The following is a 22426-nucleotide window of genomic DNA, read 5'->3' as shown; positions in this document are numbered from 1 at the left end:
TCGCTTCTCCCCGTTGCCCGCCCCGCAATCCCCTTCCGCCGCGTGCCTTCCCCTCTCTCCCCAGACCCCTTTTGAACCAAGGGGCGGCAACGGGGAGAAGCTATTCTTCACGCCTTCCCCTTTGTGTCCCCGGAGATTGCGGGGCAGGCAACGGGGAGAAGCAATCTTCTCCCCGCTGCCCCTTGCTTTAAAACAGGTCCGGGGACAGAGGGGAAGGCGCGCGGCGCTTCCCCTCTGTCCCCGGACGGTCTCCATAGGAACGCATTGATTGATTTTCAATGCATTCCTATGGGAAACCGTGCTTCGCAAGACGAAAAACTCGCAAGAAGAAAAAACTTGCGGGACGAATTAATTTCGTCTTGCGAGGCACCACTGTATAGACCTTCAAATGTGAGGTTGGGGGCTTGCCTGTGGTCCTGCAGTTACGAGCGCCAACCCCCCCCCCCCCGACGAATCCTGACTGGCAAATCTCTTGCAGCAACGGCGGCCTTGCGGATATATTCACCGTTTTCGCAAAAACGAAGATAAAGGACGAGGCGACTGGGGAAGTGAAGGACAAGATCACGGCCTTCATAGTGGAGCGAGCCTTTGGGGGCGTCACACGGTGAGTAGGATCGGAGCAAGCCACCTCACTCCAGCTTCGGCTTATTCCTCTACCCGGGCCAGTATTGCCTGCTCAGGCTGGCAGCTGCTCTCCAGATTCTCAGGCCACGCACAGGAGGAGAGATTTCCTGGCTCCGCTCACTGGAGATTGAACTTGGAAGCTTCTGCATTTAAAAAACGGGGAATTTACAAGAATGCCTGCAAATGATACGTATGTGAAAATTTAAAATTGGGGACTCTCCGCTAACTTATTATAGGAAGGTGCTTCCTTAATTGTCAGTGCTTGGCGACGTAGAAAAAATTACTGCAGGCTTTTAAAGGTTAAATGCATTTACTGTATTTTTCCGTGTATAAGACTGTATTTTTTTAGGTTTAAAATTGGGAATTGTCTTATACATAGTGCATAGGGGGGACTGGCAATTCCCCCCCCCCAAAAAAAGCTCAGCAACTCTGGCCAATCATCCCCCAAAACAGCTTAACAACTCTGGGCAATCTCCCCCCATTTTATTAATTGGAAGTCCCCAAAAATAGGGGTCGTCTTATACACAGGGGCGTGTTATACACAGAAAAATACGGTATTTATTTCACCCCCCTCCAGCGGACCCCCAGAGAAGAAGATGGGCATCAAGGCGTCCAACACTGCTGAGGTCCACTTCGACGGGTGCCGTGTTCCTGTCGAGAATGTCATAGGGGCCCCCGGCTCTGGGTTCAAGGTGGCCATGAATATCCTGAACAACGGGCGGTTTGGCATGGCCGCCGCCACGGCCGGCACCATGCGGGGCCTGATCAGCAAAGCGGTGAGTGAAGTCTCATGGTACCTTTGGTTTGTTGAGTTGGAAGAGGACCCCCCTCTTTCCAATTTTTTTAATGCTTGATGTTTTAGCGTGTTCCTATATCTGCTGGGGGACATGGGTGGCGCTGTGGGTTAAACCACAGAGCCTAGGACTTGCCAAGATCAGAAGGTTGGTGGTTCGAATCCCCATTACAGGGTGAGCTCCCGTTGCTCGGTCCCTGCTCCTGCCAACCTAGCAGTTTGAAAGCACGTCAAAGTGCATGTAGATAAATAGGTACCGCTCCGGCGGGAAGGTAAACGGCGTTTCCGTGCGCTGCTCCGGTTCGCCAGACGCGGCTTAGTCCTGCTGGCCACATGACCCGGAAGCTGTACGCCGGCTCCCTCGGCCAATAAAGCGAGATGAGCGCCGAAACCCGAGAGTCATTGGCGGCTGGACTTAACTGTCAGGGGTCCCTTTACCTTTACTCCTTATGGCTTTGATCTATAGGCTACCACTAAAATGAGGCTGCATTTTAAGCTGCATTTTAAACTGTATTCTAACTTATATTTTAATTTTTTTTGGTTTTTTTTGTTTTTTTTTACTAAATTTATATTCAGTGTTAGGTGCCCTGAGCCCGGTCTTGGCCAGGGAGGTCGGGGTATAAATAAATTATTATTATTATTATTATTATCATCATCATCATCATCTTCATCCCAAAAGGTGAACTACGCTGCAAACAGGACCCAGTTTGGAGACAAAATCCACAACTTCGAGGGAATTCAGGAGAAACTGGCTCGCATGGCAGTTCTACAGTACGTGACAGAGGTGAGGGCAAAGGCGAAAGTGAGCTAGCGCATGAGGTTGGGGCAGCGATGCGCCAACTGCTGTGGCGTGCCGAAAAAGCCCACTGCTCTGCACCAAAGCCCCCGACTTTAGCCCATCCTAACCCACCACCTTCCCCCAGCCTGGCAATGCTCCTTTAAATCTTTGCTTCATAAGGACTAGGAACTTGAGAAGACCGTCAGGAGAATCCCTGCAGCGGGATCAGGCCAAAGCCCATCTAGCCCAGTTTCCTGTTCTCACAGTGGCCAACGGGGGGGGGGGGGGCGGGGATGAGTGCAACTGAATTTCCCAAAGGGTTGTAAACTGAAAGGTGAAATTAACAGGACGCACCCAGAAGCTGTTAGTTTCAGCGCGTCCTCTTACGACACAGACTTTTTCAAAACAGTGGTGGAGCAGAGCGTGGGTAGGCAAACTAAGGCCCGGGGGCCGGATCCGGCCCAGTCGTCTTCTAAATCTGGCCTGCGGATGGTCTGGGAATCAGCGTGTTTTTACATGAGTAGACATGTGCCCTTTTATTTAAAATGCATCTCTGGGTTACAGTGGTACCTTGGGTTACATACGCTTCAGGTTACATACGCTTCAGGTTACATACGCTTGAAGTTACACACTCCACTAACCCAGAAATAGTGCTTCAGGTTAAGAACTTTGCTTCAGGATAAGAACAGAAATCGTGCTCCGGTGGCGCGGCAGCAGCAGGAGGCCCCATTAGCTAAAGTGGTGCTTCAGGTTAAGAACAGTTTCAGGTTAAGAACGGACCTCCAGAACGACTTAAGTACTTAATCTGAGGTACCACTGTATTTGTGGGGCCTGCCTGGTGTTTTTACATGAGTAGAACGTGTGCTTTTATTTAAAATGCATCTCTGGGTTATTTGTGGGTTATTTGTTCATTTCCCCCTCCTCCAAAAAAAATATAGTCCGGCCCCCCACAAGGTCTGAGAGACAGTGGACCGGCCCCCTGCTGGAAAAGTTTGCTGACCCCTGAAGCAGAATCTCACTCCCTTGGCTCCTTTCCTCTTCCCTACAGTCCATGGCATACATGATCAGCGCGAATATGGACCAAGGGGCAACTGACTTCCAGATCGAGGCGGCCATCAGCAAAATCTTTGGCTCGGTGAGAAAGGGGCCTGGTGGGAAATGGGGAAGGTGGCCTTGCCCCCTTGTCTGTTGGTCACGTGTTTGGCTGCATCCCTGTTTTAACGGGCAAAGTCCCCTCTGTTTTGACAATCTCTCTTGGCGGCCGCTGTTGGTGTTTCAGTGCGCCCATTTTACAGCCTGAGAAGACCGAGTCATTTCCCCCTCTTTTTTCTTTTGTGTTGCCCAGGAGGCTGCTTGGACTGTTGCAGACGAGTGCATCCAGGTCATGGGAGGAATGGGCTTCATGAAGGTGAGTCAGTTGGGAGCAATCTCTTCCAACACCACCCTGTCCAAAACCACCAATTGTCATCCACAGTGTTCGTGGTTCCAGGTTTTCATTCCCTTTTCCTTTCCAAAATGATTTTTTCCCCTTTTCTAAGAAATAACTGCAAGCTAATACCTGAAAGATTGTCGTACCACCATTTGACCACTTTGATATATGAAACTGGCAGTATTCCAGGTGCCAAAATAATACCCATTCCTCATTCATTTAAAAAAAAATAAATCATTTTTTTTAGCGTGGCAGCACCTACGCGCAGGAACGCTCTGCCTATTGGCATGTACTCTTTTCAGCGCCTGCTAAAAACATTTTTCTTTGGACAAGCCTGCCCAGACACGTAGAACGTTGCTATATGTTTTAATCTGCTTTCAGTTTATTGCTGATTTAATCTTCTGAGTGCTTTTAAGGAGTTGTTTTTACTGCTATTTTTCTTTTTTTTTAAATAATAATATTTATTGAATTTTTAACAAAAAAGAGTTACAAAATAGTAACACACAAAAGAAAAATACAAAAACCAAAATTTAACATAAGAAGAAAAAATAAAAACTAAAAATCCCTCTTTATAAAGTCTTACAATCATTTACTTATTTTCGTGACTTTACTGCTATTTTTCGTTTTATTCTCTTTGTGTATCGCTTTGAGGTTGTTGATTTTTTTAAAAAAACAATCGAGCATTGTATAAATCTATGAAATAAAATAACAAGGCAGAAAAATACAAAGAGAAGAAATGAAAACTCGGCTTTGTAATTTACTGAATTGATAAGAAATAAACAGTGGCATGCGAAGGAGAGAGAGGTTGGGTTGTAATTGCAACGACAAATTATTTCGAAAAGAAGAGAAAAGGTAACTCTAAGCGACGTTAAATCCAGATATTTGCATGAACCCAAGGGACCTGACATTTCTGACCTGTATTTGTATCTGAAATAAAATTAAACTAAGTGGTGAGGAAAGTAATCTCGAGTGCTCTGGGACACCTTGAATTTGTTTCTCTCTCTGTGTGTGTGTCTTTTCCCCAAGCAAAGCAATTTTCCAAGACTTGGAAAACGAGCAGTCCAGGTTGCCAGGACTGAAATCCTTCCAAAACTTGGCCTTTGTGGCTCAGCCCCAGATTTTCCTTTCTGAAATGAATGAAACCTGGCCTTGCGACTCTAATCCAAAAGCAATCTCCTGCCCCCAAATAGGAGATGGACAAAGGCTGCGTATGATTACTAGAATTCAGAAGCATGGCTGCTTTTGAATGTGGAGGCACAAAGCCACTTCACGCCCACCCCACGTGAGCGGGGGCTGGTCCCAGCCCCTGCGAGAGCAGGGGAATCCCGGTCGGGTCTGCCCCCCCCCGCCAGCCAATCAGCTGGCTGGCTGGGGGGCGTGGCCTGCCCTATTTAGGGCCGGCGCGGAGGGGGCTCGCCGTCTTTTCGCCAGCTCGCCCCCACGTTTTCCCACCCTCCCTCCCTTTAACTAGGCTTAGGTAGGTCTTTGACTTTGCTATGGTCTTCGGTCTGTCGCCGCAAGGGGCATGGTAGGAATTTTTCCCAATTGGCGATTTCTGGCCTTTTGGTTTTTCGCCTACCTCGTAGCAACTCGTCACAACTTCTCGGCATTGGTGGTAGGCATTGGTAAGAAGGGGTTAAGAGGATGTGGGGGGGGGGGAGGAACGCCATCACCTCCCCCCAGCGAGCGAAGGGTGGTCCGTTAAAGGACCCCGGGGGGCGTGGCCCTGTCCGAAGCCTATGGAAGTGTGGGCCAAAGGCACGCCCCCGAGCGGTGACCCGGGGAACTCCTAGACGTGCCTCGGCAGGAGACTCCCCCGATATAAGGTTAACCCTTCCCCGTGTCTCCAGCAAATGGGCTGGAGCCGGATAGTCGTTAGGACCAATGCCTAAGCCAATGCCTGAATTCAATAATGTTGTGGCCTAATTCGCCAATTAACCTTAAATTATGGTGTGTCGTGTCTTTATTTATCCTGGTGGGGGGCGGGAACTCGCCACGCAACGTATACAACCCTCTCCTCCATCCTCTAGGTTGCTGGCCATCTTGTGGCAGGGAGTTCCAGAGTTTATGCACTGCGTGAAGGAGCTCTCTTTCCTTCATCTCGTCCTAAATCTGTCCTGCTCAGGCTCAGGCTCTTGATTTTAAACTTGCCTTGGCCAGGACTCTCGGCCATCCAGACCCTTGGATTGAAAGCCCCCCCATGTCAAGGTCAGAACCGGTGGGGGAATCCTGGTTCTGTCCACCTTGACCCTCCTCTCCTTCTCTTCTCGCTCTGCTGCAGGATGCCGGAGTGGAACGCGTGCTGCGTGACTTGAGAGTGTTCCGGATCTTTGAGGGAACCAATGACATCCTGCGGCTGTTTGTCGCGCTCAATGGATTTCAGGTGGGTCGTTGGGAATGTGTGTCTGTGGTTCAGAATCTGGGGAAGAGGAGAAAGAGAGGAAAGAGCGCAGTGTTTTTTAAGGTGGGAGGCAGAGCTTCTGTGTTGCCCCCGTGGCTTTCATTCGGTTTTTTTTTTTAAAAAAATGATATTTTATTCAGTTTTACAAAAAAAGAAAGAAAAAATTCAATAAAACAACAAACATCAAAACACCGACAAACATCAACATTCAAACAACAAAAACAGGCAATCAAAAGACAACCAAAAAACAGGAAGTAGAAAAAATATTACAAACCTAAAAAAACTTAAGAAAAATTTAACATAAACAGAAATAAAAAAAAGAGCTCTTTTCAAATTCATATCCTTCATAACCCCCGTGGCTTTCAGCCATTGATGAGAACATTGGAAGAGCTCTGTTGGATCAGGCCTAAGGCCCATCTATTCCTTTTTTTAAAAAAAAAAATTAAAAATAAACTTTATTATACATCAATTAAGATCACTTTGCACATTACAGTGGACACTCGGGTTGCGAACGTGATCCGTGCGGGATGCACGTTCGCAATCCGCAGCGGTGCAAGTTGCGATTCGGCACTTCTGCGCATGCGCAAAGTGTGATTTAGTGTTTTTGCGCATGGACGAGCACTGAAACCCAGAAGTAACCCGTTCTGGTACTTCCAGGTTTCGGCGTGTCCGTAACCCGAAAAAACACAACCTGAAGTGTCTGAAACCCAAGGTATGACTGTACTAATAACATTTAACTTAGACAGTACATACAACACAACCAATACACACTACACAAATTACAACATAAACACACCAAACAGACCCTCGACACTAACTTCCGATTCTTTTCATTGTGCTATATTACATTTTGTTAAACTATACATTTCATTGTCATTAGTTTCCATTTCTTCCAACTGATCTTATTATATACTTTCTTTTTTTTTCATGATTCATTCTGCGTCTGCCAGGAGGTTAGCATTATCACAGCAATTTTTAAAGTATTCTTTAAAAATTATCCAAACTTTATTAACTTTTTGTATTGAGTTTCTTCTTAATAAGAATAATAATAATAAGGCCCACCTATTCCAGCGTCCATCTTTGCAGAGGAGCCAGCCTGATGTCTCAGGGAGACAGACCACAGGAAGGGTATGAGGGCAGTCCCCCCCCCTCTGCTTGTTTGGTTGATTTTTTTAATATGGAGAGAGAGAGATCACACTCTCCTTTATAAAATAAACAGCAGCTTACAGAAATTCATATCCAAAACAGTAGAAGCAGTGCTCCCAATGGCTAAAGTGGATTTCTTACAAAAAAACCTTGCAGCTCCCTGTTGGCTAGTGTTTAAAGGTAAAGGGACCCCTGACCGTTAGGTCCAGTCGTGGCCGACTCTGGGGTTGCGGCGCTCATCTCGCTTTACTGGCCGAGGGAGCCGGCGTACAGCTTCCGGGTCATGTGGCCAGCAGGACTGAGCCGCTTCTGGCAAACCAGAGCAGCGCACGGAAACGTCGTTTACCTTCCCGCCGGAGCGGTACCTATTGATCTATTTACCTATTTATCTAGTTATCTGATGTGCTTTCGAACTGCTAGGTTGGCAGGAGCAGGGACCGAGCAATGGGAGCTCACCCCGTCGCGGGGATTCGAACCGCCGACCTTCCGATCGGCAAGTCCTAGGCTCTGTGGTTTAACCCACAGCGCCACCCGCGTCCCTAGTGTTTAAGCTGTGAGTCATAGCTGTTCACAGACATCTCCTCCCTCCGTGAGTGTGGCTTAATCATCTTTAAAAGCCACATCCTGTGGCTGTAAGTTCCGTGGGTTAATTTTGCCTTTCAAATTAAAAACGGAACGTTTTTTTGCCTGTTTTTGTATCTGCTTTTTGCAACCACGCGTTCAAATGCTGCCACAGTTCCTGGAAGCAGAACCGCTTCCTGGAAATAAACAAGGGCACACAATACCCCTCACTGTCACTGCCTGTCAACTGTGCCTACCACACAGGGTTGTTGTGGGCATTCGGTGAGGGTGGGGAAAAGCATGTCATTGCTGCCTTGAGTTCCTTGGAGAGAAGGTGGCATGTTGTTGTTGTTGTTTAGTCATGTCCGCCTCTTTGTGACCCCCTGGACCAGAGCACGCCAGGCCCTCCTGTCTTCCGCTGCCTCCCGCAGTTTGGTCAAACTCATGCTGGTTGCTTTGAGAACACTGTCCCACCATCTCGTCCTCTGTTGTTCCCTTCTCCTTGCGCCCTCCATCTTTCCCAACATCAGGGTCTTTTCCAGGGAGTCTTCTCTTCTCATGTGCTGGCCAAAGTACTGGAGCCTCAGCTTCAGGATCTGTCCTTCCAGTGAGCACTCAGGGCTGATTTCCTTCAGAATGGAGAGGTTTAATCTTCTTGCAGTCCATGGGACTCTCAGGAGTCTCCTCCAAGGTGGCATATCAGTGCAATAAATATTAAAGAGTGTCCCCATCCGCATTAGCATCTTAAATTGGGCCTGGTAACGTAAAGAGAGCCAGATCCTGCAGAATAAGCTTTGTTACGACCTCACACACACGTATTCTGGGGGGCTTCGCTATTCTGGACCAAGTGGTGTTTCTGAGCCATCACCAAGGGATGCCCTATCTAGAGCGTGTCACAGTAGTCTAGACACATTTTTGCTACCTTTTTACGAGCCCTCAAAGCCTGGAATCCACTTGACTTTTCTTTTCTTTTTTTTTAAAAAAAGTTTTTATTCAAAATTTCACCATAACAATTTATCAAAAATATATCATCCTGATTTCCCGCCCCTATTTTTCCCTTCCCCCCTCTGAGAAAAAAGAAAAAAAGAAAAGAAGAAAAGAAAACCCACCCTCCCACCCCCCCACTCGGACTTCCCTCAGCTCCTCTCTCTGGTTTTTCAGCACATGTTATTCTCTGCATATTATAAAATTTTAAAGGTCCTTAAATTATCTGTCTTTATACAATCCATAATAAATTTGTGTATGTTTATTCAAAACCTGCAAAGGAGTCTAATTCAGTTTGTTGTTTCTTTAAGTACTTTGCTAAATGTGATTTCATTCTTTGAAATCACAGTTGTCCTTATCACGCAGTTTGTATGTCAATTTCGCCAATTCCGCATAGTCCATCAATTTCTCTTGCCACCGTTCTTTGGTCGGCATTTCTTCCTTCTCCCATTCTTCTGCTATTAGGACTCTGGCCGCCGTTGTCACATACATAAATACCATATTTTTTGCTTTATAAGACTCACTTTTTCCCTCCTAAAAAGTAAGGGGAAATGTGTGTGCGTCTTATGGAGCGAATGCAGGCTGCGCAGCTATCCCAGAAGCCAGAACAGCAAGAGGGATCGCTGCTTTCACTGCGAAGCGATCCCTCTTGCTGTTCTGGCTTCTGAGAGTCAGAATATTTTTTTTCTTGTTTTCCTCCTCCAAAAACTAGGTGCGTCTTGTGGTCTGGTGCATCTTAGAGAGCGAAAAATACGGCATGTTCTTCAATTTCCTTGGCAGGTCTTTTCCTACAATCCCTAACAGAAATGCTTCAGGCTTTTTTTACAAATGTTGGAACATTTTCTTCAATTCGGAATCCACCTGACTTTTCAATATAACCACTCCCTCGTGCTGACCTCTCCTCTCCTCTTTCCCTACCCCAGAACGCCGGGAACGAGCTCCGCGGGTTGCAGCGTGCCATCAAGAATCCTCTTGGAAATGCTGGGCTCATAGTCAGCGAGGTTGGGAAGCGAGTCCGCAGGTATGCATCCCCCAAGGGATGTGGGGTGCGGGTGGGCATACGACAGAATTAAAGCCATGCAATTGTTGTGCATATCCCCATCCCTGAGCGGGAAGACAGTGGTGCCTCGCAAGACGAAAAGAATCCGTTCCGCGAGTCTCTTTGTCTTGCGAAGCAAGCCCATTAGCGGATTAGCGCTATTAGTGGCTTAGCGGGCTTAGCGGATCAGCTGATAAGTCGCTTAGCGGATCAGCTGTTAAGTGACTTAGCAGCTTAGCGGATCAGCTGTTAAGCGGCTTAGGGGATCAGCTGTTTAGCGGCTTAGCGGATCAGCTGTTAAGCGGCTTAGCGGATCAGCTGTTAAGCGGCTTAGCGGATCAGCTGATAAGCGGCTTAGCGGCTTGGGAAAAAGGGGGGGGAGGGAAAAAACCCCACAGGAACTCGCAAGACATTTTTCTCTTGCGAAGCAAGCCCATAGGAAATTTGTTTTGCGAAGCACCTCCAAAACGGAAAACCCTTTTGTCTAGCGGGTTTTCCGTCTTGCGGGGCACCACTGTACGTTTTGGGGTTCCAGCAATGCACCCTGGGGTGGTTACCTTTGAACAAGGCCACTGGAGGCTAGTGATCTACCGTTTGGTCTACTCCAATGCACTCTACATGGGGCTGCCCTTGGAGATGGGCTGCAGCTAGCTCAGAATGGGGCTGCTAAGGGGCAACATGATGGGACCATGGACCGCCATTTTTAAAAAGCACAGGGCAGGGTGCCAGTCAGCTGGCAAGCCCAGTTCAAGGTGGAAATGCTAGCTTCTAAAGCCGTAAATGGCTTGGAACCCAAGTACTTAAGTGAGTGCCTTTCCCCCAATATCGACCCCTTCTAGTTAATTTTTCTCACTTGATTTTTAAAATTCCTTTTTTGTAAGAGCTTTTTGAGGGCTTTTTCCTGTCAGGCGGTGTATACAGTGGTACCTCGGGTTACATACGCTTCAGGTTACAGACTCCGCTAACCCAGAAATAGTGCCTCAGGTTAAGAACTTTGCTTCGGAATGAGAACAGAAATCATGCTCCGGCGGAGCGGCAGCAGCAGGAGGCCCCATTAGCTAAAGTGGTGCTTCAGGTTAAGAACAGTTTCAGGTTAAGCACGGACCTCCGGAACGAATTAAGTACTTAACCCGAGGTACCACTGTAAATTTTATTAAATAAACGACAACAATAGCTGCAGGTTCTTTGTGGCATACAGTTTTAATTACAACTGTATCCAGGGGGGGAATAGGCAGAGTAGCTGCAACTCTTAACTAAGATGTCCAAGTTTGCTGCCTTCCCACCAGATTCTGGGGGACGTGACCAGCCCCCCCCCCCATGCTGTTAGCTCCCCCCCCTCTCTCTCTGTAACTGCAAAAGCTGTCAAGTCAGTTGTTCTCTTTCACACATGCAGACACCTCGAGTGACGTCCCCTCCAGCCAGGGGACAGTGGGGCAGAAAGGCTTGCCCCCCCCTTTTGTCAGGCTGGCTATCACCTTTCTCCTGCTATCCAGTTTCCATGGCAATGCGTTGCCCCCCAATTTATATAACAAATGGGAGTTTTAGCAGACCTGACCAGGGCTGTTTAAGTAAATGAAACGAAGTAATGTGACCTAATTTGAGCATTTATCTCTCTCCCCTGCCACCCCGGAGGATGCGTATGAGGAGATGTGGCCATAATAATAATAATAATAATAATTTATTATTTGTACCCTGCCCATCTGGTTGGGTTTCCCCAGCCACTCTGGGCGGCTTCCAACAAAGATGAAAGATACACTAAAATGTCACATATTAAAAACTTCCCTGAACAGGGCTGCCTTCAGATGTCTTCTGAATGTCAGGTAGATGTTTATCGCTTTGACATCTGGTGGGAGGGCGTTCCACAGGGCGGGCGCCACTACCGAGAAGGCCCTCTGCCTGGTTCCCTGTAACCTCACTTCTCGCAGGGAGGGAACCGCCAGAAGGCCCTCGGAGCTGGACCTCAGTGTCCGGGCAGAACGATGGCCATAAAATGGTTCCTCCCCCCCCCCCATTTAGCTGTGATTCCTGTTTTTCAGGGGGTTAAACTAGATGACTCCATGATTCTTCAGGCCCCGGCTATCTGGAAACTGGAAGTTACGTTGCCTCTGAATATGGACGCCCCACATTCAGCTTTCATCACCTTCTCCTCCTCTTCCTTGTCCAGTGAATCTGTTTTAATCCTTGCCTCTCTTTTTTCTTCATTTTCTCTCAAAGCAATCTGGACAGGTGGCAGCAGCCCCTTCCGCCTTGTGGCAGTGAGTTCCATAAGTTAGTCACGTGTTGCATGACCGAAACAAATAAACTCCAACCGCCCTTTTGTCGTCCATATAAACGCCGGCTACCTTCTTCCGAACCAACCTTGAGTTTTTGGTAGATGGAGGAAAGAGAACCATTTCTCTCTCTCTGTCCGTCTTTCCACATCATTCATGATTTTTGTCAGCCTGTCTGGAGTCCTGGTTTGAGTCATTCTCTCATTGTGTGTCTCTGTTCCCCCTTCCTGATTGGCACTGTTCTGAAAGCATTTTATTTCAAGGGCTCTCCTTTTTTCTATACCTTCTCTTGCCCTAAGAATCATGCCCTCTTTGTCTTCCTCCTGCTCCTTTCAGGAAAGCCGGTTTAGGAACGGGGATAACCTTGAAGTCCGTAGTGCACCCAAGTCTCGACTCCAGCGGTGAGCGGGTAAGTGGTGGCTTTTCAAACCCAGCTGATCTTTTTGGATCCTCTGCACTTTGATCGATTGCATCGTTATCCCAACTTTTCCTCCTCCAGTTTGCTCAGGGTAGTTCTCCTCCTCACTTTGAACCCCACAGCAACCCTGTGATGTAGGTTAGGCTGAGAGAGGCAGTGACCTGGGCCCCTAAGGTTAGCCTGTGAGGTTCGCGGCTGAGCCGGGATTCGAACTCTGATCTTACCCAGGTCCTAGCCCGGCACCCTACGCCACACTAGCTCTCCACTTGCCTTTTGAAGAGCCAAGCAGGATTTATTTTTTATTTTTTATTTTTTTGCACAGATTTACATTCCACTTTCCAAATGACATGGTTTTTTTGGGGTGGGGCGAGGGTTTACATTGATTTTTGAGGATGAATACTTGAAGCATGTTGAAACAGGTTCTGAAGCAACATTGGCAAAACCAGTGTAACAAAATGGAAATTTACCCCTCTCTCTCTTTTTGCCTTGCTTACGCAGCTAATTTTGATGAATACTGTACTTTATAAACTGCATAGAGATTTTCCCCCCAGCAGTATACACTAGCAGCCAGAATTGTGGAAGCCTTCTGGAAAAAGTTTGTTTCCAAGGTTTGATGGCTCATAACACCTGACTGGCTCTCTAAACACTCATGTTCATTGGCTACTTTCAAATGAAGATAATTTTATGGAATTATTAAAAAAAAAAAAAGTGGTGTTATGAGCCATCAAACCTCAGAAATACACTTTTCCCAAAAGGTTCCCGCAATTTTATCTTGCTAAATAAACAAAGCACTAAACTGGAGAGAGTTAGTCATATTCAGACATGTGTTCTTATTTAAAAAACAAAACAAAACCTCTGGATTTTATCTATATTTTGACAAATGTGTTTGGAATTGTGAGGGGGGTCGTGTCTGATAGAGAGAGGGAAACTTTTAGTTGCCTCCTCTGCATGGCTTTTGGCTGCCATATTCTCCACCTCTTCCTTCTTTTTAGGCAGTACGGGCGATCGATCTTTTTGGTGCTGTTGTAGAAGAGAAGATTCTGAAACACGGCAAAAAGATTATTGGTGAGTGTGTGTGTTTTTAATAGCCAAAATGGCACCATCCGTGCTCTTTCGGTTAGTTTTTTCAAATTATTACAGTGGTGCCTCGCAAGACGAAATTAATCCATTCCGCGAGTCTCTTCGTCTTGCGGTTTTTTCGTCTTGCGAAGCACGGCTATTAGCGGCTTAGCAGCTTTAAGAAAAAGGAAACAAACTCGCAAGAACTCGCAAGACGTTTCGTCTTGCGAAGCAAGCGCATAGGGAAATTTGTCTTGCGGAACGACTCAAAAAACGGAAAACTCTTTCCTCTTGCGCGTTTTTTGTCTTGCGAGGCATTCGTCTTGCGAGGTACCACTGTACTTCATTTGATAATGTATGTGAACCAGAGAGAACAATGATGACAACAGGGCAAAGATGAAAAGGTGGAAAAGCAAAACTGTAAAATAGGCACGTACAATGAATGCAGTTGCACATGAGTTAAGATAACAAAGTCCAAGTGAAGACTATCAACATTTATCAGTTCATCAAACAGAGTTCCAGATTGCCTTGGAAATGGTGGTTCTGCTGTATATGTCATAAAGGGATGGCAAACCATATAAAAGGGGTCTGTAGGTTCTAGTCCTTGTCAAAATCTCAAAATTACGCATAATTTTCTTTATGATAGTTGTGAATGAGTAGCGCCAAGTTTCCAGTGTAAGATTTGGGGCAGTTTCCCATTGAGTTGCAATTACTATTCATGCTGCCAGGATCATATATAAGATCAGTTCTTTTTACAGTATATTTGCATTGGTCTCTTCAAAAATATTCAGTAATGTTAATTTTGGACAACATGCAGTATTGTTTCTTTGGTGATATTTATCATTTCGGTCAAAATTATATTCCAAAAATCTTGCACCAACTGAAGTTTCTACCACAAATGAAAAGTTTGCCAAGTCTATTGCAACCCCTCCAACAATTAGATGATACAGAAGAAAACATTTTTGACATTTACAGAGGAGTGCAATACCAACTGTGTAGTAATTTTAAGGAGTTTCCCCTAAGAATACTGGAAACATTTCCCCCCCCCCCATCCCTGCAAAGAATTTGAATTCCAATATCCAGTTCCCATACCTTTTTAAGGGGTTCTATAAATCTGTCATCAAAGCTAGTTTTAATCCCATTAAATTAAAGCGCAAAAGAGATGAACAACCCCAGATTCTTTAGCTACACTTGCAGGGGTGCAGTGGGGGCTAGAGCATAATGACAGCCCATCAGGCCACAAGGCCCACTTTGGCCAGCATCCTGTTTTCACAGTGGTCACCCAGATGCACCCAGGTCCAGTGGTGTAGTGTGGGGGTGCAGGGGGGGCCAGCCGCACCGGGCGCAACATCTGGGGGGGGCACGCTCGCCGCTTCCGGAGTCACCGAAGAGCCTCGGGCGCAGGCTGTAGCAGAGCCCCATGTCTTGCGGAACCGACGAGCTGTGCGCGCGTCCGGGCTGAAGGCGTCTGGCAGGCAGCGGCTCTCAGTGCTCGCCACGGAGGGTGCGCCAGGCAGCCCCTCCTCACAGCCCCGCTGCTGCAGCTGCTGGGCCATGTTGCATTTTCCTCGCCTCTCTGTCCTCCTCCTCCTCCGGGCAAGCGGCAGCGCCAGCGGCAACTCGCCTCAGATCACCTGACACGGACCTGCCGCCGCCGCCATGGCTACCTTACCGTAAATACCCCAGCCCAGGCAGCAGCAAGAAGAAGCTGGCAGCGGCGGCAGGTTAGGGGGCGCAAATTACTTGCCTTGCCCCGGGTGCTGACAACCCACGCTACGCCGCTGCCCAGTTCCTGCCTGTGGACTTCCAACCAGATGCCTTTTGGATGTCTGCAAGCAGTATCTGAGCACACGAGCCCGCTCCCCTCCTGAGGTTTCCAGAAACTGGTATTCAGTAGCATTTTAATCAAATATTGAGGGTGAGCAACTGGAGAGGAGCTGTTAGTTTCACGGACTCCTTGCAGGAGCAGCAGGAATGAGGCGGCTTCTTAAGAGAACCCAGCTGCCCACAGGATCCTGGGAACTTGGATTTCTTGTTTTTTTTTTTGCTGTGCTTATCTCCATCCATCCCTCTCTGGCTTCCTGGTATAACGGCTGGTATCTGTTTTCTCTCTCTCTGCTCTTCTCCCCCTTCCCACAAATCCCAGATGAACAATTCGTGTTGAAACGCATTGCTGACAGTGCAATTGATTTGTACGGCATGGTTGTGGTACTCTCCAGGTAAGGCCTATTTTCCAGGAACATAGGAAGTTGCCTTATTATATACTCAGTCACACCCACTGATTCATTTGCATTGTCCACCTTGACTTGGAAACGGCAGCTTTCCCGAGTTTCTGGTAGGAAGTCTCTACAGTGGTGCCTCGCAAGACGAAATTAATCCGTTCCGTGAGGCTCTTCGTATCGCGGTTTTTTCGTCTTGCGAAGCAAGCCCATTGACAGCTGAGCGGATTAGCGCTATTAGCGGTTTAGCGTGGTGTGGTGTAGTGGTTAAGAGCGGTAGACTCGTAATCTGGGGAACCGGGTTCTCTTCCCCGCTCCTCCACCTGCAGCTGCTGGGGGACCTTGGGCCAGTCACACGTCTCTGCAGTCTCTCAGCCCCACTCACCTGTTTGTTGTGGGGGAGGAAGGGAAAGGAGAATGTTAGCCACTTTGAGACTCCTTAGGGTAGTGATAAAGCGGGGTATCAAATCCAAACTCTTCTTCTTCTTCTTCTTTAGCGATCAGCTGATAAGCGGCTTAGGAAAAGGGGGGAAAAAGGGGAAAAACCCCGCAGGAACTCGCAAGACATTTTCGTCTTGCGAAGCAAGCCCATAGGGAGATTCGTTTTGCAAAGCGCCTCCAAAACGGAAAACCCTTTCGTCTAGCGGGTTTTCCGTCTTGCGAGGCGTTCGTCTTGCGGGGCAGCACTGTACCAGCCCTCGCTGGCAATGCCATGAGAGATTGAACCAGGAATCTTTTGCATGCAGTCAGATATGCCCTCCCACTGAGCTATGATCCCTTCCCCTCTTCTGGTTGCCCCGAGGATAAGTCCCCCACCCCAAATCCCATTGGCAGGCCATGTCCTAGAATCTTTGAGTTGCAGGGTTGGAAGGGACCCAAGGGTCATCTAGTCCAGCCCCCTGCAACGCAGGACTCTCAGCCTTCAAGAAAGTTTCTTTCTGCGGAGCTCTGGGGTCAGTTTTCTCCCCTCCCCAAAACAAATTCTCTGGTTTTTTTTTTTAAATAATTTTTATTAATTTTCAATACATCACACTCATACACATTTTATCTGATTTTAACAAAATTCAAATTTTGGTCTTCCTTCGGCTTCTCTGGTAATCATCCATTTTTACCATTCAATACACATTTCTTTCATTATATTGCCATTTATCTTCCCTCATTTTTTCTATTTCCTTTAAACAATACCTCTTAAAGTTTTACAGTGCTTCTTGAAACCCCACTAGCGCTGTTTGTACCTCACATATATTTTTTCGATATTCTACAAATTTCCCCCAATCTTCAGTGAACTTTTGGTTTCGAGTATATCTTATTTTCCCGGTCAGTTTATCAAGTTCCGAGTAGTCCGTTAGTTTCATTCTCCATTCTTGGATTGTCGGTATTTCCTCTTGTTTCCAGTTTTGGGCCATTAAAATTCTTGCTGCTGTAACTGCGTACTGGAAAAGTCTTTTCTTCTTATTTCTTTTCCTGTGATCCCTAAAAGAAAAGCTTCTGGTTTCTTAACAAAGGTGTATCTTAACATCTTTTTCAATTCATTATATATTGCCTCCCAGAAGCTCTTTACCTTTTTACACTCCCACCACCCCCAAAACAAATTCTCATGCCTTTTCTGTCTTTCCCTGGTAGGGCATCCCGGTCCCTGGAGCGTGGAGAACCCACAGCCCAACATGAGAAGATGCTTTGCGACACCTGGTGCATTGAGGTAAGGAGCTCCTCTGTTTTTGCTTTGCATGAGAACAGCCGTTGTGTTTTTTAGACCCAGACGTGGCTCCCTGTTTTATGTGATCTCTGCCCAGAAATCAGTGGTGCATGCTTCACTCTTGGGGCTGTGATTGTATTACTCATTTATTTAAAGCATTTTTTAAAAATCCCACTCTTGGATGACCCTTTGAGTGGCTTATGAATGTAAACTTATAAGGCAGTGCCTGTCTCGCTCCCTCCCTCTGAGGTTATGGGGAACCAGGCAGAGGGCCGTCTCAGTAGTGGCGCCCGCCCTGTGGAACAGCCTCCCATCAGATGTCAAGGAAATAAACAACTATCTGACTTTTAGAAGACATCTGAAGGCAGCCCTGTTTAGGGAAGTTTTTAATGTTTGATGTTTTATTGTGCTTTTAATTCTGTTGGGAGCTGCCCAGAGTGGCTGGGGAAACCCAGTCAGATGGGTGGGGTATAAATAATAAATTATTATTATTATTATTATTATTATTATTATTATTATTTATTATTTTACAATTTAAAAGTCATAGCACAAAAGGAAAATGGGTCTGGAGGGAGGAATTAAAAAACAAACCCTGAAGCACAATAATTACTTTAAGCAAAGGTGTGTGTGGCGCATCAAAGAGAGTGGAGACTTGGTACTATGTGCTGAGACCTCCACCATTTTTATGCTCCATCTCTCTCTGTTCCCCCACTCAGGCCTACAACCGCATCACTCAGAACCTGACCTCCCTGCGTTCCGACAACACACGCCACTTCTTCAGGAACCTCCGGGGCATCTCCAAGGCGTTGGTGGAAAACGAAGGAGTGGTTTCCCACAACCCTCTGGGCATCTGAGGCGCGCCAGCCGTTCCTGGAGCTGCCTCCTGTACCCTCTTTGCCCCCACCCTAAGAGATGTAACAATTAGAGCCTGCAGATTCAGAAAGGAGGGGTCAACCGTCCGTAGCTCATTCCCCCTCCCAAGAGAAATATACCTCTTTGCTTTATAAATGCCTTAATGGACTCCTGTGCGTTTTGGCAGGGTACGTGAAGACTAGAGTACGATCTCAGAATTGTAGAGTTGGAAGGTACCCAGAAGGTCATTCAGTCCAACCCCCTGCAATGCAGGAATCTCAGCTATTCTTGTGCTCAAGTAGTAGGTTGAATTTTGAAGGAGTGGGGAGAGGCTTTCATTTGAATTCTGTATTTGGCTTCCTTTGAGAGTGTGGCAAATCTTCCCCTCCACGCATGTGCACCGTGACCTTAGCAAAGACTCTTCTCCCGTCCCCAGTGCAATTATCATAAATTCTGAGGTCAGAATTCTCTGAATTGCAAAAGGGGACCAGACTCCTAAATCCAGCTGCTTGCCTATTTCATTGGCGTCCCAGAATTCACGAGCCACTTGAGTTGGAAAGTTTAGCTATAAATCAGCGGCATATATAAAGCCCTCTGCCTCTGATTGCTGTATTTTCTGTGGGAGAAAAAAACCTATTAAATTGCATCGACAAATCTGAAGAGCTGCTGAAGTGGGATAGATTTTTCAGAGAAGCTGTCCAGTGTAATGCACGTGTTGACATCAGAAGAGCCCTGCGGCTGGATCAGGCCCGCCTAATTCAGTGTCCTGTTCTCACAGCAGCCAACTAGGTTCCCCTGTGGGAATCCCAGAAGCAGAAGCTGTATGCAGACATGCTTTTGCCACTTGCGATTCCCAACAACTGGTGTTCCAAAGCAATACTGCCTCCGACGGTGCAGTTAAAGCATAAGAAGAGCCTGGTTGCTGGATCAGGCCAATGGCCCATCTAGTCCAACGTCCTTTTCTCACGGTGGCCAACCAGGTGCCCCAGCAGGCAGGGCCTGAATGCAACAGCAGTGCTGGCCCCATTTTGTGACTGCCAGCAGCTGCCTCCAACCGTGCATGTAGATAGAACATAAACCATTGTGGCTAGCAGCCTTTGATAGCCTTTACCTCCAGGAGTTTGTCTTGTCCTCCTGTAAAGCCATCGTAGTTGGTGGCCACCCGCTACCTTCCTTGTGGGAACGAACTCTGCAGTTTAACTTATGTTCAATGAGAATTTCCTTTTATCCGTCTTGAATCTTCCAAGTGTTGATTTAAAAATAGTCGCTGACACACACACACGCAGCAAATTAAGAGAAAGTGGAAGGCAGCACATCGGATAGAGCATGGGTTTTTAATACCCAGTCTGCAAAGCTTTTTACAGAAAAAAGGGGGCTGGGGGACGTTTATAGTGGCAGAGGAAAACACGTCTTGCCAACTGGGCAGTTTCTGTGATGTTCCTGGGGTGGAAGGGATTTGAGCCATTGGGGGAAAGGATTGTAAAATAAGGAGCAGAAGTGCCCTCATCCCACCCAGAATGCCAAGTCTTGCATTTTTGGTTGTATAATATACACATCTTGGCCTCCCAGCGCTCATGTTAACTTCTTACCTCTCTTTCTCAGCCAAAATTGGGTTGGAGTTTGGCACTTGTTGGAAGTAAGAGTCTTGGAATTTAAGTCTGATGTTGCCCATGTCATTTAAAGGAGGGAAAGTTGTCACAGTTGAAATGCAATGTTGGGGGAGTGGGCCATTTCAAGCAAGCAACTTTTTCCCCTTTTGGATCTGCTGTACTAATGATTGTTGTCAACATTCCCACTTATGGATGCCATCTGATTGTGTTTTATGAACAGTGTTATTAAACATGTGAAACTGAGCTGCTGTATGCTTGATGTAACTTGTCACGTTACAAACATTTCTAAAAGGAACTCTCGGCCGTGACATTTTTAAAACAACCTCCCTTTTGAAAAACAATTCCAGAGCCTGAGTATTTTGCTGGATCTCAACCCTTTCGTGAAACTTCCGCCTGACTTTTTTATGATCTGGGATGTGTCGAGCTGCAGGCTTCAAAAGGGGCCTGACCAATACTACATCTCCCAGAATGCCCTTGGGGAAGGGGTTAGAGTTTGCAATCTGTCCTGCAAATCTTTTAAGCTGGCAGCTGTTTGGGAGAGAGATTAGGAGATTAAGGTTGTACATGTACAAACTGCCTCCGAGATGCCAGTGAAAAGGCAAGGTAAGACGGCTGTCCTGTCATTTGTTTTTATTCCTTTTGGTGAATGCGCCCCTCCCGTGGAATGTATTCAGGGTGCTGGCTTGAGGGGAAGGGTGGTTCCTCCATTCTAGGGCTATAAATCTTTAATCCGTTTTCCAGTTCCTGTTTTGTGCACACACACACACACTTCCTCTTAGGCTAAAAGGTGCAGGGAGAAATCCTCCCCAAGGGTGATCGGCTAATGCAGGGTGGCCGCGCTCTTTCACTGCTCTTAGTCTGGGGCGAGAGAGAGCTGGTCATTTTGCTCCACATTTTGGCACTGCGGGTTTGTTGACTGAAACAGCAACCCTAAGATGCCTCTTTCGTAAGGGTTATGGAGCAGGCTGGTGGCAGAGTTACTCCGTGGTAGAGCATCCCCTTTGCATGCCGGATTGCCGGAAGGTCCCAGGTTCGGTCCCAAATGGTGTTTCCAGTTTGGGCTGAATCCAGGGGAGCCTCTGCTAGTCAGTGTGGACAATATGGAGCTAGATAGACCTCAGTGATCTGATGTGGTATAAAGCAAATTCCTGTGTTCCTACGAGATGAATTATGAATAACCGTATTAAGTTTGCCTTGGCAATATGTCAAGTTGAAAAGCCATACAGAAAAATATATTGGGAAATGCGGTATATCAGTGGTAGAGCTCCTGCTCTGCATGCAGAACGTCCCAGGCATCTCCAGGTAGGGCTAGGAAAAGCTCCTGCTTGAAACCACTGGCACTGAGTCTGTAGGCAGTACTGAGCTGCATGGTCCAAGGACTTTGCATGATACAGTTTTATATTCTCTTGCACTCAGTTAATTCATTGAAGAGTGGGCGAGGGGTTGAGTCTGTGTCTGCTGGGATGTTTGCAACGGAAAGGTGTTTGCCCCGTGAAAATGGTGTGTTGTGTATCACTTCTGGGAAGGGGTCGTAGCCCAGTGGTAGAGTATCTGTAGTGCATGCAGAGCATCCCAGATAGGGCTGGGATTTTCCCCTGCCTGAAACCCTGGAGATGCGCTGCCAGTCAGTGTAGACAATACTGAGTTGTTGTTGTTGTTTAGTCGTTCAGTCGTGTCTGACTCTTTGTGACCCCCTGGACCAGAGCACGCCACGCACTCCTGTCTTCCACTGCCTCCCACATTTTGGTCAGACTCATGCTGGTACCTTCGAGAACACTGTCCCACCATCTCGTCCTCCGTCATCCCCTTCTCCTTGTGCCCTCCATCTTTCCCAACATCAGGGTCTTTTCCAGGGAGTCTTCTCTTTTCATGAGGTGGCCAAAGTCTTGGAGCCTCAGCTTCAGGATCTGTCCTTCCAGTGAGCCCTCAGGGCTGATTTCCTTCAGAATGGAGAGGTTGGATCTTCTTGTAGTCCATGGGACTCTCCAGAGTCTCCTCCAGCACCAGAATTCAAAAGCATCCATTCTTCGGCGATCAGCCTTCTTGATGGTCCAGCTCTCACTTCCATACATCACTACTGGGAAAACCAGAGCTTTAACTATACAGACCTTTGTTGGCAAGGTGATGCCTCTGCTTTTTAAGATGCTGTCTAGGTTTGCCATCACCTTTCTCCCAAGGAGCAGGCGTCTTTTAATTTCGTGACTGCTGTCACCATCTGCAGTGATCTTTGTCTTTGTCCATGGAGTTTTCTTGGCAGGGATACTGGAGTGGCTTGCCGGTTCCTCCTCCAGGTGGATCACGTTGGGTCAAAACTCTCCACTATGACCTGTCCATCTTGGGTGGCCCTGCACGGCAGAAGTGAGACTCTGATCCATTTGACTTGGGAACACTGTGTGAACAGAACAGGTGAAGTGTGTGTGTTACGCATTGTGCAACAAAGCAATGCAGCCACATTTCATAGAATTGTAGGGACCTCCTTCCAGGGTGATGCAATGCATTTCCAGAATATGCATGAATAAATGCCTATTTCCTATCCCTAATCTATTT

The 22426-nt window shown here is 47.1% G+C and overlaps 1 protein-coding gene across 1 annotated transcript in view; it reads left to right on the top strand.

Annotated features, from left to right (window-relative positions):
- Nucleotides 1–20122, top strand: part of ACADVL (acyl-CoA dehydrogenase very long chain) — a 36157-nt gene extending 16035 nt beyond the window's left edge. Inside the window, exons 9-20 of the mRNA XM_083706751.1 lie at nt 479–604; nt 1202–1400; nt 2097–2201; nt 3244–3330; nt 3541–3603; nt 5906–6007; nt 9640–9737; nt 12362–12434; nt 13436–13508; nt 15649–15721; nt 17345–17420; nt 18134–20122. Coding sequence (XP_083562877.1) covers nt 479–604; nt 1202–1400; nt 2097–2201; nt 3244–3330; nt 3541–3603; nt 5906–6007; nt 9640–9737; nt 12362–12434; nt 13436–13508; nt 15649–15721; nt 17345–17420; nt 18134–18271 — 1213 coding nt within the window. The 3' untranslated portion in view covers nt 18272–20122. The remainder of the gene's footprint in view (nt 1–478; nt 605–1201; nt 1401–2096; nt 2202–3243; nt 3331–3540; nt 3604–5905; nt 6008–9639; nt 9738–12361; nt 12435–13435; nt 13509–15648; nt 15722–17344; nt 17421–18133) is intronic.
- The last annotated feature ends 2304 nt before the right edge of the window (nt 20123–22426 follow it).

Source organism: Podarcis gaigeae (genome assembly GCF_964106915.1).
Source record: "Podarcis gaigeae genome assembly, chromosome: 13".
In the NCBI taxonomy this organism is placed as follows: domain Eukaryota; kingdom Metazoa; phylum Chordata; class Lepidosauria; order Squamata; family Lacertidae; genus Podarcis; species Podarcis gaigeae.
Note: the sequence above shows the minus strand (reverse complement) of the source record. Positions and strands in the feature narration are given on the sequence as shown.